The sequence below is a fragment of the Typopeltis vanoorti genome, chromosome 24, assembly GCF_054136105.1.
Source record: "Typopeltis vanoorti isolate ZY-2024b chromosome 24, IOZ_Tvanoo_1.0, whole genome shotgun sequence".
Classification (NCBI taxonomy): domain Eukaryota; kingdom Metazoa; phylum Arthropoda; class Arachnida; order Uropygi; family Thelyphonidae; genus Typopeltis; species Typopeltis vanoorti.
Window position 1 is genome coordinate 45,488,735 of NC_143572.1, and position 12,301 is coordinate 45,501,035.

The 12,301-nt window shown below is 34.8% G+C and overlaps 1 protein-coding gene across 3 annotated transcripts in view; it reads right to left on the reverse strand.

Annotated features, from left to right (window-relative positions):
* The window catches only part of CycY (cyclin Y), a 154,983-nt gene that overhangs the window by 53,445 nt on the left and 89,237 nt on the right, over positions 1-12,301 (reverse strand). For all 3 annotated transcript variants that reach the window (XM_090413502.1, XM_090413503.1, XM_090413504.1), the window contains one exon: positions 3,858-3,977. In XM_090413502.1, the coding sequence (XP_090269628.1) occupies positions 3,858-3,977 (120 nt within the window). The remainder of the gene's footprint in view (positions 1-3,857; positions 3,978-12,301) is intronic.

Consider the following 12,301-nt stretch of genomic DNA (forward strand, 5'->3'; position numbering starts at 1 on the left):
CAAAATAAAAAATGATGGTACAACATGACAGAATTTCATGCCGGCTGGGGCGTCGCCCGGTTAAACAATGCCCCCGTTGTTTTCACCAGGGAACCAGGGCGAACAGCGAAAAGTCAGCTACTGGAACAAATCTGAAAACAAACCCCAATTCAACATCACCAGAGTTAAAGATTGGTACTATCAACGTAAGAAGCCTGAATGGCAAAGAAATGGAGTTAGCTGAGGAATTAGATAAGTACCAGATCGACATAATAGGGGTGACTGAAACAAAAAATACCAAAACTGGTGAGATCTTTCTGAGCATTAAATACAAAATGTTATATTCAGGCAATGACATTCAAGGAAAAGAAGGAGTAGCCATAGTATTCAACACAAAATACGAGGCTAATCTTCTTGAATGGCAGTCAGTCTCAAGTAGAGTAATGTGGGCAAATATCAGAATGGGGAACTGGACAATGAGACTTATTTGTGCCTATGGTCCCACAGAAGGTTCTACTAAGGTAGAAGTGGAGGAATTTTTTTGAGGCTTTAGAAAAAGCAACTGACACAATGAAAAATGAAAAGTTGGTCCTTGTTGGGGATCTAAATAGCAGAGTAGGAAATGATTGTGAGACATACAAAAATATTTTGGGAAAATTTGGAGAAAAGAGCAAAGCTAATAATAATGGCAAATATCTGTTAGATTTCTGCTCAGGACATGGACTGGTTATTACTAACACCATGTTCCAACATAAAAATGTGCACAAATTCACATGGAGAGAAGAGACTAGGAATAAGAAAAGTCTCATTGACTATGTTATTGTTGATAGTGATGTTTTCTCCCTGGTGCAGGACACCAGAGTGTACAGAGGATTTGAAATTGGAAGTGATCACTATTTAGTCTTGAGCAGGATAAAATTGAATTTAATATTGAAAAGAATAACATGTAAGAAAGTTTTAAAGCGAATAAAAGTTGAGCAGCTCTCAGATATGAACTGTAGACTAAAATACACAAAGATTATTGAAGAAAAAATGAAAGAGTTTGAGAACAGGAATCAAACCTTGGAGATTCAGTGACAAACTCTGAAGAAAACATTGATTGATTCTGCCAGAGAGGCATGTGGTGAGGTTGTCTGCAAGGATAAAAAAAATCAAAACTCCCTGGTGGACACAGGAAGTTAAAGAGGCAGTGAAGGAAAAGAAGAAAGCATATCAAAAGTTCCTGTCAAATAAGTCAGCTTGTGCTCTTAGAGAATATAGAGACAAATGCAAGAATGCTAAACACTGTGTAAAACTAGCTAAACAAAAGTCATGGGAGGACTTTGGCAAGAATATAGAAAATAAATATCAAGAAAGTGGCAAAATATTCTGGAGGTTGTTGAAGAAGCTTAAGAATGGAGGAAAGAGTGCTGTAAAAGGAATTAGAGATGATAAAGGTGACATGAAAACTGGAGAAAAAGATATCCTTGAAGTATGGAGTAATTACTTTGAAAAACTGCTAAATGAAACAAGCAGTGATGACAGCACAGTGGTAAAAAAAACTGACCAGGCATGCAGTCAGGAATATATATATCCATACTTGAAGTAGAAAAAGCCATCAAAGGCTTGAAATGTGGAAAGGCAGAAGGAGTAGATGATATTCGACCAGAAATGCTGAAGTATGGTGGTATAAGAGTCTTACAGTGGCTGCACTGCATAGTTCAGAAAGCCTGGACAGAGGGACGAATTCTTGATGATTGGAGTAGAGCTCTAATAGTACCCATATATAAAAAGAGAAATAAAACTGCATGTGAGAATTACAGAGGTATTTCCCTACTGAGTGTTCCTGGCAAGATCTATGCAAGTATACTTGAGAAACGGTTGAGAAGAATTGTGGAAGAAAAGCTTGGTGAAGAACAAGCTGGATTCAGGCCAAATAGAGGCTGTCAGGATCAGATCTTCACTTTACGACAAATAGTCGAGAAAGCATGGGAATATAACAAAGATCTGTATTTAAGTTTTGTCGATTTGGAAAAGGCATATGACAAGGTGCCAAGAGAGAAGCTATTCAATATGCTGTAGTTATATGGTGTCAATGGGGCATTATATCAAGCAATACTTAGTCTTTATTTGAGTTGTAAGTCAGCAGTTAGAATTGAAGGAAGTACAGGAAGATGGTTTAATGTTAAATCTGGTGTGAGACAAGGATGTACATTATCTCCTCTGTTATTCATTATCTATATGGATCACATTATGAAGGAAAGTGGTATTAAACATGATATCAAAATTGGAGATGTTAATGTCAGCTCTTTGCTTTATGCAGACGATGTTATACTTCTAAATAAATTTGCTACAAGTCTGCAAGATTCTCTGACTAAATTGAATAGCTGTTGTAATAGATATGGTATGAAGGTCAGCAATAAAAAGACAAAGGCAATGAAAATAGGCAGAATCATTGAAAATGTCAACTGTGTTGTGAATGGAGAACCTGTGGAACAAGTAAAACGTTTCAGCTATTTAGGCATGATTTTTACTGAAGATGGTAAATTAAATATAGAAATAGACAACAGAAGCAGCAAAGCTGGTATGGTGGGAAGTCAATTGAATAAATTCATATGGAATAAGAGAGAAATTAGTCAGAACACTAAATTAGCTGTATACAAGACAGTGTTCAAACCAGTTTTAACTTATGGATCTGAGAGCTGGGTCAGAAGTAAAACACTTGACCAAAGACTAGAGACCACAGATATGAGAGTCCTGAGAAAGATTATAGGCGTGAACAGATGGCATCAATGGCAATATCATATTAAAAACGAGGATATTAGGAAAGAACTTGACATTGTCAGCATCCAGGAATGTGTTAGCAGAGCTAATCTCAGGTGGTATGGTCACTTAAACAGAATGGGCGAGGAAAGATTAGCAAAACAAGTGTTCTCTACCAGGTTGGCAGCAAAACGACCCAGAGGAAGACCAAGATATAGGTGGATTGATACGGTACAAAGTGCTTTAGACGATAGAAATATAAGATCTGATAATGTTGGAGTCTTGACAAGTAACAGACTGATTTGGAGGAAAATTGTAGATAGGAAATTAATAATGATGTAATTTTTTGTTCATGTAGTACTATCATATCCTGTACACCCCTTGAGGGTACATGGCAGGAATTTGATGATGATGATGATTCAGTAATGGAAGAGAATAATTTAGCTTTATAAGAAAGCAGTCACATTTTAAGTTTAGGACTTAACACGTTCATGCCAAGCTAAGTTACACGTGTCTTGCAGCTGGCGGTAGCTCACTATACCTTGTAACATCCCTTCCACTTTGAGTGACCAGGTATAGTTTTACACATTAGATTAATAATATATACAACAACTGTTTTAGTTATTTTTTGCAAAACAAATGGCTCTCTACTGTCTTTTTGAGTCTAAACCCTTCATAAGTTGTCACATGCATAACTAGAGTTAACAGAATGACAGATAATTTGTTTTCTCTCAGAGTAATTAATTGCATCACCCACAAATACCACAACCGTAAATTATTGGATATTAACTTGGCCATGATAGATTATTTACATTCATGACTATTTCTTCCCTCAGACATGCCAGTCATATGCGAAAGGTTCATATCTGATGAAAGCGAACTAAATATAATTACCTACATCTTTAGAAATACAAATAATTAGAGACACTCTCCTAATTATTGGTGAATTATATAACATAACTTTGGTTTTTCCAGAGTTATGTTAACGATTTGTCATGTGCCCAAGAAATGGTACAATATAATTTATTGCATCTCACCCAATGGCAAGTACCAAACGATACAATTTGTACTATGCCTGGCATGAACATATTAAACAAAATAAAACTATAAACACAAACATATCATAGCATACAAACCAGAGTAATAATGGCACACTCTGCAGTCAGCTGTGCTGCATTGAACAAAGTCCTCACAAACCTGTATATCGTTCTATGGTCAGGATTTCTTTGGTCGTAATCATCGGGAACAGAGTCTTTCTATATTAATGAATAACTGATTATACACCATTTTTCTAATAATTATTAAACAAAAGAATTTTAATTATTTAAGAATTTTTCAAAATGAAACATAAGAAGAAAAAAAAATGCATATACAGATATTTGCTAATATCCCTGCCACAGTGAACCCAACTTATTTCTAAAGAGTGGTTTTAATCACTTGTCCACCAAAGCTTGCACAACAGATTTACCAGTTCAGTGGACAGGTGAGTAAAATCACTCCTTAGAGATAAGCCGAGTTCTACATGGCAGGGGTATTAATACACGTCTTTAGATATTCATTAGATTCTATAACACCACCACCATTCTAGTTACTGTGGAGCTGAAGTGGTGAAAAGTTTCATCTCAACAGATTCTTTTGCTTATTCTACCTTTCATCTGCCCCTGGTACTAATGTGCTATTGGTTCACACTGGTTTCATGTAATGTGAGGGTGTGTGAGAGAGAGAGCGCACATGCTAAAAAATCAATTAAAAAATTGGTACTTGCAAAACACTAATAAGCTGCAACTACATGCTTTATAATTTGTATTATGCTGTGTTCAGGTCAGATTGATAGCTGTAAAGCCTATACGACTGTTTGGATTCAGAAAAATCTACAACATGACTTTAGAAGGAAACAATGGCAGTACAGAAAAGCACACTTCTCATGATCATACAATAGAAGCAATGAATGACTTCAATGGAAAACAGCAACCTGAATTTGTGTGCCAAATCAAAAGAATCACAATAAATGCCAAGTCCATATTTATGACTATACCTACCTGTAGCATACATGTCATTATGATAAGCAGTTCATCTTAAATACAAATGTCAAGCTATACAACAAAGGAATGTGTAAATTCTTTATTGCAGACCTGAAAGCTATACTTTCAGGTCTGCAATAAAGGTATAGCAGACCTGAAAGCTATACTTTCAGGTCTGCTATACCTGGCAGCTTCATCAGGATTATAGCAAAGTTAGGTTTAAAAAACAACATATCTATTTGGATTATATGAAGTTATAGACAAAGTCTATAACTTCATATAATGTCTGCTAACTGTTCAGGCTGGTGTGTCTATTTTAGTGTTACTTCCAAGCCTCTGTGGAGTCAAAGACTCATCATGGGAGGTTGAATGCTCACAGAATACAATAACCATAATAACTATCTTGAAACCATTCAGTGTTGGAGCACTCACCATCCACCCCACCCTGGCATCTCAAAAAATCTTTTTCACTTACATGACCTTTGTACAGTTTCTAGGGATAACTCTCTCATTATCCTATGCTTGTTTGTTTCTTTCTTTTTGGGTTTAATAGCACAAGGACAGCTATGGTCATACTGTGACAAAAACAAGTAATGAATAAGGGTCTTATATAGGTCTAAAATCAACTATATATACTGCCATCGACTATATATAAAAGTTGAAATAATAACAAAAATCATAAATGGAACTTTTCTTGTATATTATTTAATAAATCAGATCACATAAAATCTGTCTAGAAAAACAATGTAAAAGATGGGTATAAACATACATAAATCAGAGGGTGTTTTTTTTTTTTTTTAATTTACAATAAACTAAAAAGGTACATCATACAAGGTATATATAAAAAATATATATATAAGGTGGTAAAGATTAATACTCTCTAAAAACTTAAAAACCAGGTTGACAATGAGTCTGATAAAATCTACTTGTGTGCATAGAGCTCACATACATTATAAAAGTGACTAAAATATTGACTGCACTTATGAAACAAGGGCAGCCAATTAAAATATGAGTGATGAATAGTCTAGAGTCACAAAACTTACACATAGGCAAGTCATGACCCCTCAGAAGGAAGGAGTGGGTGATATGACTATGACCTATGCAGAGGCAAGCAAGAACAACTTCCTCTGAATCCTGCACAGGCTTGACTACCATAATTTAATTTCCGACTTAATTGTGTACAGCATATTATCACTCTCTCTCTCTGTTCCAAGATAGCTGCCATTGGGATATGAGTTTTTGTCTGATGATCTGTCAATAATCTGTGTATGGTACAAGCAAATAGTGGATGTTTGACAAAGGAGCTGAACTCACTGCAGCATGTGCAGCCTCATTTCCCTTAATCTCAACATGGCTAAGAATCCAATAGAAGCATATATCAAAGTGTAGCTTCCATAACTGAAAGGGATGTTGAATTTGAGAGAGCATCAGATGTTGCTATAGCTCTAGACTTCTAATTGCCTGAAGAGAACCTTGAAAGTGTGAATATGTTATGTGCCTTTGGTAGTGGTGAAATTTTATGTATTTTAGTGCAAGCTCTATTACATATAGTTCTGCTGTAAACTTGTAATACTAGTGGGATTTGTGCAGGTATAATATTGTCTGGAAAGATGGCAGAAGATCCCACTGAGGATCTTCTGCTATCATTTATTATGATATTCAAAGAGCTGCTGGTAGATGATGATAGCAAGGGTGAAAATTTTCACATACATGCATCTAGCATGTATGTCCACCATGTTAGAAGTGAGTTTGGTAGCATCTAAATTATGTTGTCTACTGCTATTTCTATAGCTTCTAGGAAAATTTTTATTTGCAAACCAAAGAATTTTATGATCTGTTGAGTATTGTAGAGATTCTCTCATTGTAGCTGAAAGCTAGTTGGATAGATGGGTTGCTCTAGCAAGGATTATATTTTAGTTACATATAGCAACGACGTGAGGAGCTGAAGGATCTTCCTCAGCCATAGCCAAGTTAGCCAGCTTGGGCATGGACAGCAGGGTTTTTTCCCCAGTTTATTCTGGGGTTTTTCATCCCGCAACGCAGGCAAACTGGCCTTGAGAACTCAACACTACAGGCCATAGGATACACCGGGGCATAAGGCTGACCACCTTATCCTGTAAACGGAGTGAGGTCCGATGATCAATGGACCGTCGACACCGCAAGGTAAAAGAGGGTATAAGGAAGATGATGATGATAGCAACGACAGCTTTTTATTTATTTTTTTTTTTTATGTGGTATGCATCCACAAAAGGTTATTATTAAGCCTACAGTACCTTTGTACATAGGTACTGTGGGTGGGCTAAGGATTTTTCTTCCCATTTTTAACAATCTTATAAATATTTTTGTCATTTTATTTATTTTTACATAGTCAGAAAACTGCTCTAAAGAACATAGAAGATTCCATAAATGTATACTCTAAAACAGTGGTTCCTAAATCTTCAGTACCTACATATCCCATTTCAAATTTTAGCAACACCACATACCCCTCTCAGGCAAAGGCAACTTGGGAGAAGTTATATTTCATTCAAACACTAATAATTATAAAGATGTTCATGTTTAAAATTTGCATTATAATAAATTAGAAACATCATCAATTTCTTGATATGTACTATCAAGGGGTATTATAGGCTACCCTGACCAAATATTTCTATTTAATAATGTTAGGAATTTTTTTGGTCTTGTGATAAAGTAAAACATTAAGTTTACAATATTAAATTACAAGCACACGACATAATTTTTGTATATTATTAAATACATTACAATAAATACAAATAATTAAACATGTATAGATGGGTAGTGAAACAATCGCTAAGGATCCTTATAATTTAAAATATGAATGATTCTAAGTTTAGCAGAGTTCCAATTGCTTGGTTCGAACTATTTGAATTTAATCTTTTAATGTAAACAATTTGAATCATGCAGTTGGAACATGATCATGCTGTCAATCAGACAAGGCCGCAAGGGAAGTCTCAATACATTTCAAGAAACATTTTGATAAAAACTTCCTTTAGTTACTGAAAAATTAATTAAAAAATAGATGACCTGCACTCATCCACTAATATGCAAACAAAAATATAAAAGTGAAAAAAGTGCTACGTATTCCCTAAGTGTGATTTTTGTACCTTTTGCAAACCACACTTTGAAAAACACTCCTCTAGAACATTAACAACTTCGGAGATAATATTGTGACCAATTCATTATAGGATAACCAAATATTTCTATTTAATAAAGTTAGGAATTTTTTGGTCTTGTGACATAAAAGTAAAAACTTTCTAGCCTGTAAGTAAATATGATGGGTTTGGAGAGTTTCTTTAATCTTACAGCAGATAGAAATTTTCTGGCCCACTCCACACCTCATGGGATATCTATAACAGTTATGGTTTCCTAAAAATCAATGAAGTAGATGTTATGACCATTGTTGACTGCACAGGTTCACCTGGTTACAGTTACAACGTACCTCTCCTGTGTACTAACATCCATTAAAGCTAAATTCACAACCTTCATCAAAAACAGCCTCCATTTCAAAGAAAAAATTTCAGTGTTTATCTTAGCCCAAAGACTGTTCATCAATCTTGATATCATGTGATACCTCTTCATGAATATTCCATTAGATAAAACATTAGGATAAGTTTCACAAGACTCTACTGTAGATATTGTCTTTGATTCTGTCATCCACTTAAGCAACACTCCTCAGTATCAGTCTTTAAAACAAATTTTACCAGCAAATACACAGTACTGCCATAGAGAATCCTGTTTGTCTTACCCTTGTGAATTACTTTATGGAACAGTGCCACTCCTCAGTATGATACAGATATATGCATGATATTGCAGCATGGCAAAGTTCCCTGTCTGAATTTCAAAACTTTTTCACAAAGAACCATTCATTCGTGCATGGAATTTATTTTAAAATTAAAAAGGATATATATAAATGCATTTCCTTCCGTTGTCAGCTAGATGAGAAAGACAACCTACACCTCCATCCTAGTCAAAAATCAAGAACCATTAAATTTCTTGTTCGCTGTTCTTGCTCTCTATGGTCTACTGAGGCACTATTAACAAAGGAAATAAACAAGAAGACTTATGATAAAATCTAAACAGCTTCACTGAGTCTTTTGCAAACAAGATCATCAATATGTGTATAAGATATTATGATAGTACTACATGAAATGGCTATTTCCTTACTAACTTCTTACTGATAATTTTCCTCCCAATTACTCTTTAATTTGTCAATTCCAATGCTGTCTGATCATATTACAGTTTTATAAGCTATTTCTTGCTGCATCATCTTTTTCCTGCCATCCTAGGAAAAAGCAGCTGTGTTAACCTTTCCTCTTCCATTCTGTTTAACATACCACCTGAGATTAGCTCTGCTCACATATTCTGTAATGCTAACATCAAGTTCTTTCCTAGTATCCTCATTTTTAATATGATATTGCCATTGATGCCATCTGTTCATGCCCCTAATCTTTCTAAGGACTCTCATATCTGTGGTCTCTAGCCTTTGGGTAAGATGTTTTTACAACTCTCAGATCCCTAAGTTAAAATTGGTTTCAACACTATCATTTGTATGGATAGTTCAGTGTTTTGACTAATTTCTTATTCCATATAACCTTATTCAGTTAACTTAATATATTAGCTCTGCTAATTCTGTTGTCTATTTCCATATTTAACTTGCAATTTCACAAAAAATTGTCTAAATAGCTGAAATTTTTTAGTTGTTCTAGAGGTTCTCAACTCGGGATGCAGTTGCTGCTTTCAATGTCCTTACCCATTTTTATAGTTTGCCTTTTTATTGCTAATTTTCATGCACTTATTGCAGCAATTATTCAACTTAGTTAGGGAATCCTACAGACTTATAATGGATTTATTCATGAAAATAATATATCTGCATAGAGGTGAGATTAACCTCTCCAATTTTGATATCAGGTTTAAGGCCACTTTCCTTCATAATGTAATCCATAAAAGATGATAATGAAAATAATGTTCACCCTTGTCTAACACCTGATTTAACATCAAACTCCCTTCCTGTACCTCACTTCAATTCTGATGCCTTACCACTCAAATATAGACTATGTATTGCTTAAATGCTTAACATGTCCGATTTACACCATATAACTATAGCTCTTCTCTTAAAACCTTGTCATAATTTTTTCCAGCTCTACAAAACATAGATATAGGTTACATTCAGTTTTATTTCCATTCTCACATAAGGACACTGTTGAGAACCTTATTCCAATCATCTGGAATTTGACCCTCTGACCAGGCCTTCTGAATTATGCAAATGTAGCCACTGTAAAACTTTTTATATCTTCATTTTGAGTAATTCTGGTTTGCTAAGTGAGTAATTATCCAAAAATGATTAGTTAAAGGAATAATCTTATAAGACTGAAAAATTTATTGACCTGTTGCAAGAAAACTTTCTCAAGCAGCACGTCAAAAATGGAACTTGAGGTCAAAGAGTGTTAAGCTTTGATCATAGCATCAGAAGGAGGTAAGTTATGAAAGTGAATGTTATGCCACCAGTCTGTGACAGTAATCATGGAATGGAATCAGTGGCCTGGAAAGTAGCTAACTATATGGATGTTCCAATAAAAACAGGTTACACAGTGAACTACAAAGCTGGAAATTATGACAAACTCAGGAGAATACTATCTTTGGTTGAATGTCATCAGTTACTGAATGGGAGGGATATCAGCAATGCATGGAAAGCTTTAAAAATGTTCTTAAATGAGGCAGTATCTGAATATATACCTAGAGTTCAAAGAACAAATGGGACAAGAATGAAATGATATGCAACCTTATTAAGCAAGCGATTCATGAAAAGAAGATGATATTCTGAAAGTAAAAAAAAGTTATCAAATATAACTTTTTTTTTACTTTTATTATATTACATAATAATTACATATTATATTACATACATATGTTACATATATTACTTATATTACATATAAGGCAGGGCAAAAAAGTTATGAATACTGTATAGAAAGCTAAATTGGAATATTTTGCTTAGCTGTAAGAAAAAATGAATGCAGAAGAATATTGACCTGTTGCAACTTCAATGAATGCAGATCGTACTCTGGTGTCAGAAGCAGACGAGATCGTTCAAATAATGAGTGTTCACTTCGGTAAGATCTATCAACCAGATATATGTAACATGGTTGACAATGCCACCAGTATGTTTGATGAAGAGATAGAGCTGCATAAAAATGAGGTTCAACAGCTATTGTATAACCTGGATATCAATTCAACAACAGGGTCAGGGAGGATATCAACATGTGTGAAATGGCTTGGCCCTTGACATTTGTATAACTTGAGTCTCAGCTCATGAAGAAATGGAAAGAATGTATGATATTTCTGTTGTACAAGAATAATGTAAAAACCAATGAGTCTAACAACCAATCTATCAGTATTTGCAGTGGCGAAGATTTTTAGAGAAGTTGATAAGCACTTGCACACAATGCAAGTTCTTATGCAAGAAATGGGTTAGCACACAAGCTGTATTTTTCAAAGAACACAAGGGTTTACTAAAGAGTGATCATATTTTAGCAATCTGCTCATATTTTATAATAATGTTAGTGCTGAGTTGGATAAAGGGAATGGATAGGCTATGATATGGCTTGATAAGGCATTTGATACACTGAGAGGAGAGCTTCACATAGTCTTTAAAGGAATGCAGAGAACAGACCAATCCTCACTTTCTTATGGAACACCCTGTTAGGTATCTACCTGGATATTGAATGAATGAGGATGGGCTGGCAATTTGGGATTTAGCCAACCAAATTGTATTCTTAATGGTTTAAACCACAATGTAAAATGATGGTACAACATGACAAAATTTCATACTGGGACATCACCCAGTTAAACAAGGCCTGCATTGTTTTTGCCAGGGAACCAGGAAGGACACAAAAAAAGTCAGATACTGGGACAAATCCTGAAACACGTCCCAACTCAACATCACCAGAGTTCAACATCAGTACCAAAAAAGAAGCCTGAATGTCAAAGAAATGAAGCTGGCTGTGGAATTGGATAAGTAGCAGATTGACATAATAGGGGTGACTGAAACAAAAAAGAGACAAAACTTGGTGAGATCTTTCTGAGCAATAAATACAAAATGTTATATTTTGTATTTCTTGCTCAGAAATATCTCACCAGAATTTATCTTTCTTGTTTCAGTCGTTTGTATTTTATATTTTGTTTTTATATTCTGTCAGTTATATTTTGTATTTATTGCTCAGGGAAAAGGAGTAGCTATAGTATTCAACACTAAATATGAGGCTAATTTTCTTGAATGGGCAATATCAAATAGAGTGATGTGGGCAAATATCAAAATGGGGAGCTGTACAATGAGACTTATTTGTGCCTGTCTATAGTCACACAGAAGGTTCTACTAAGGTAAAAGTGGAGGGATTTTTTGAGGCCTTAGAGAAAGCAACTGACAAAATGAAAAAGGAAAAGCTGGTCCTAGTTGGAGATCTAAATAGTAGATTAGGAAATGATCATCACACATACAGAAATATTTGGGAAAAATTCTGAGAAAAGAACAAAGCTAACAATAACGA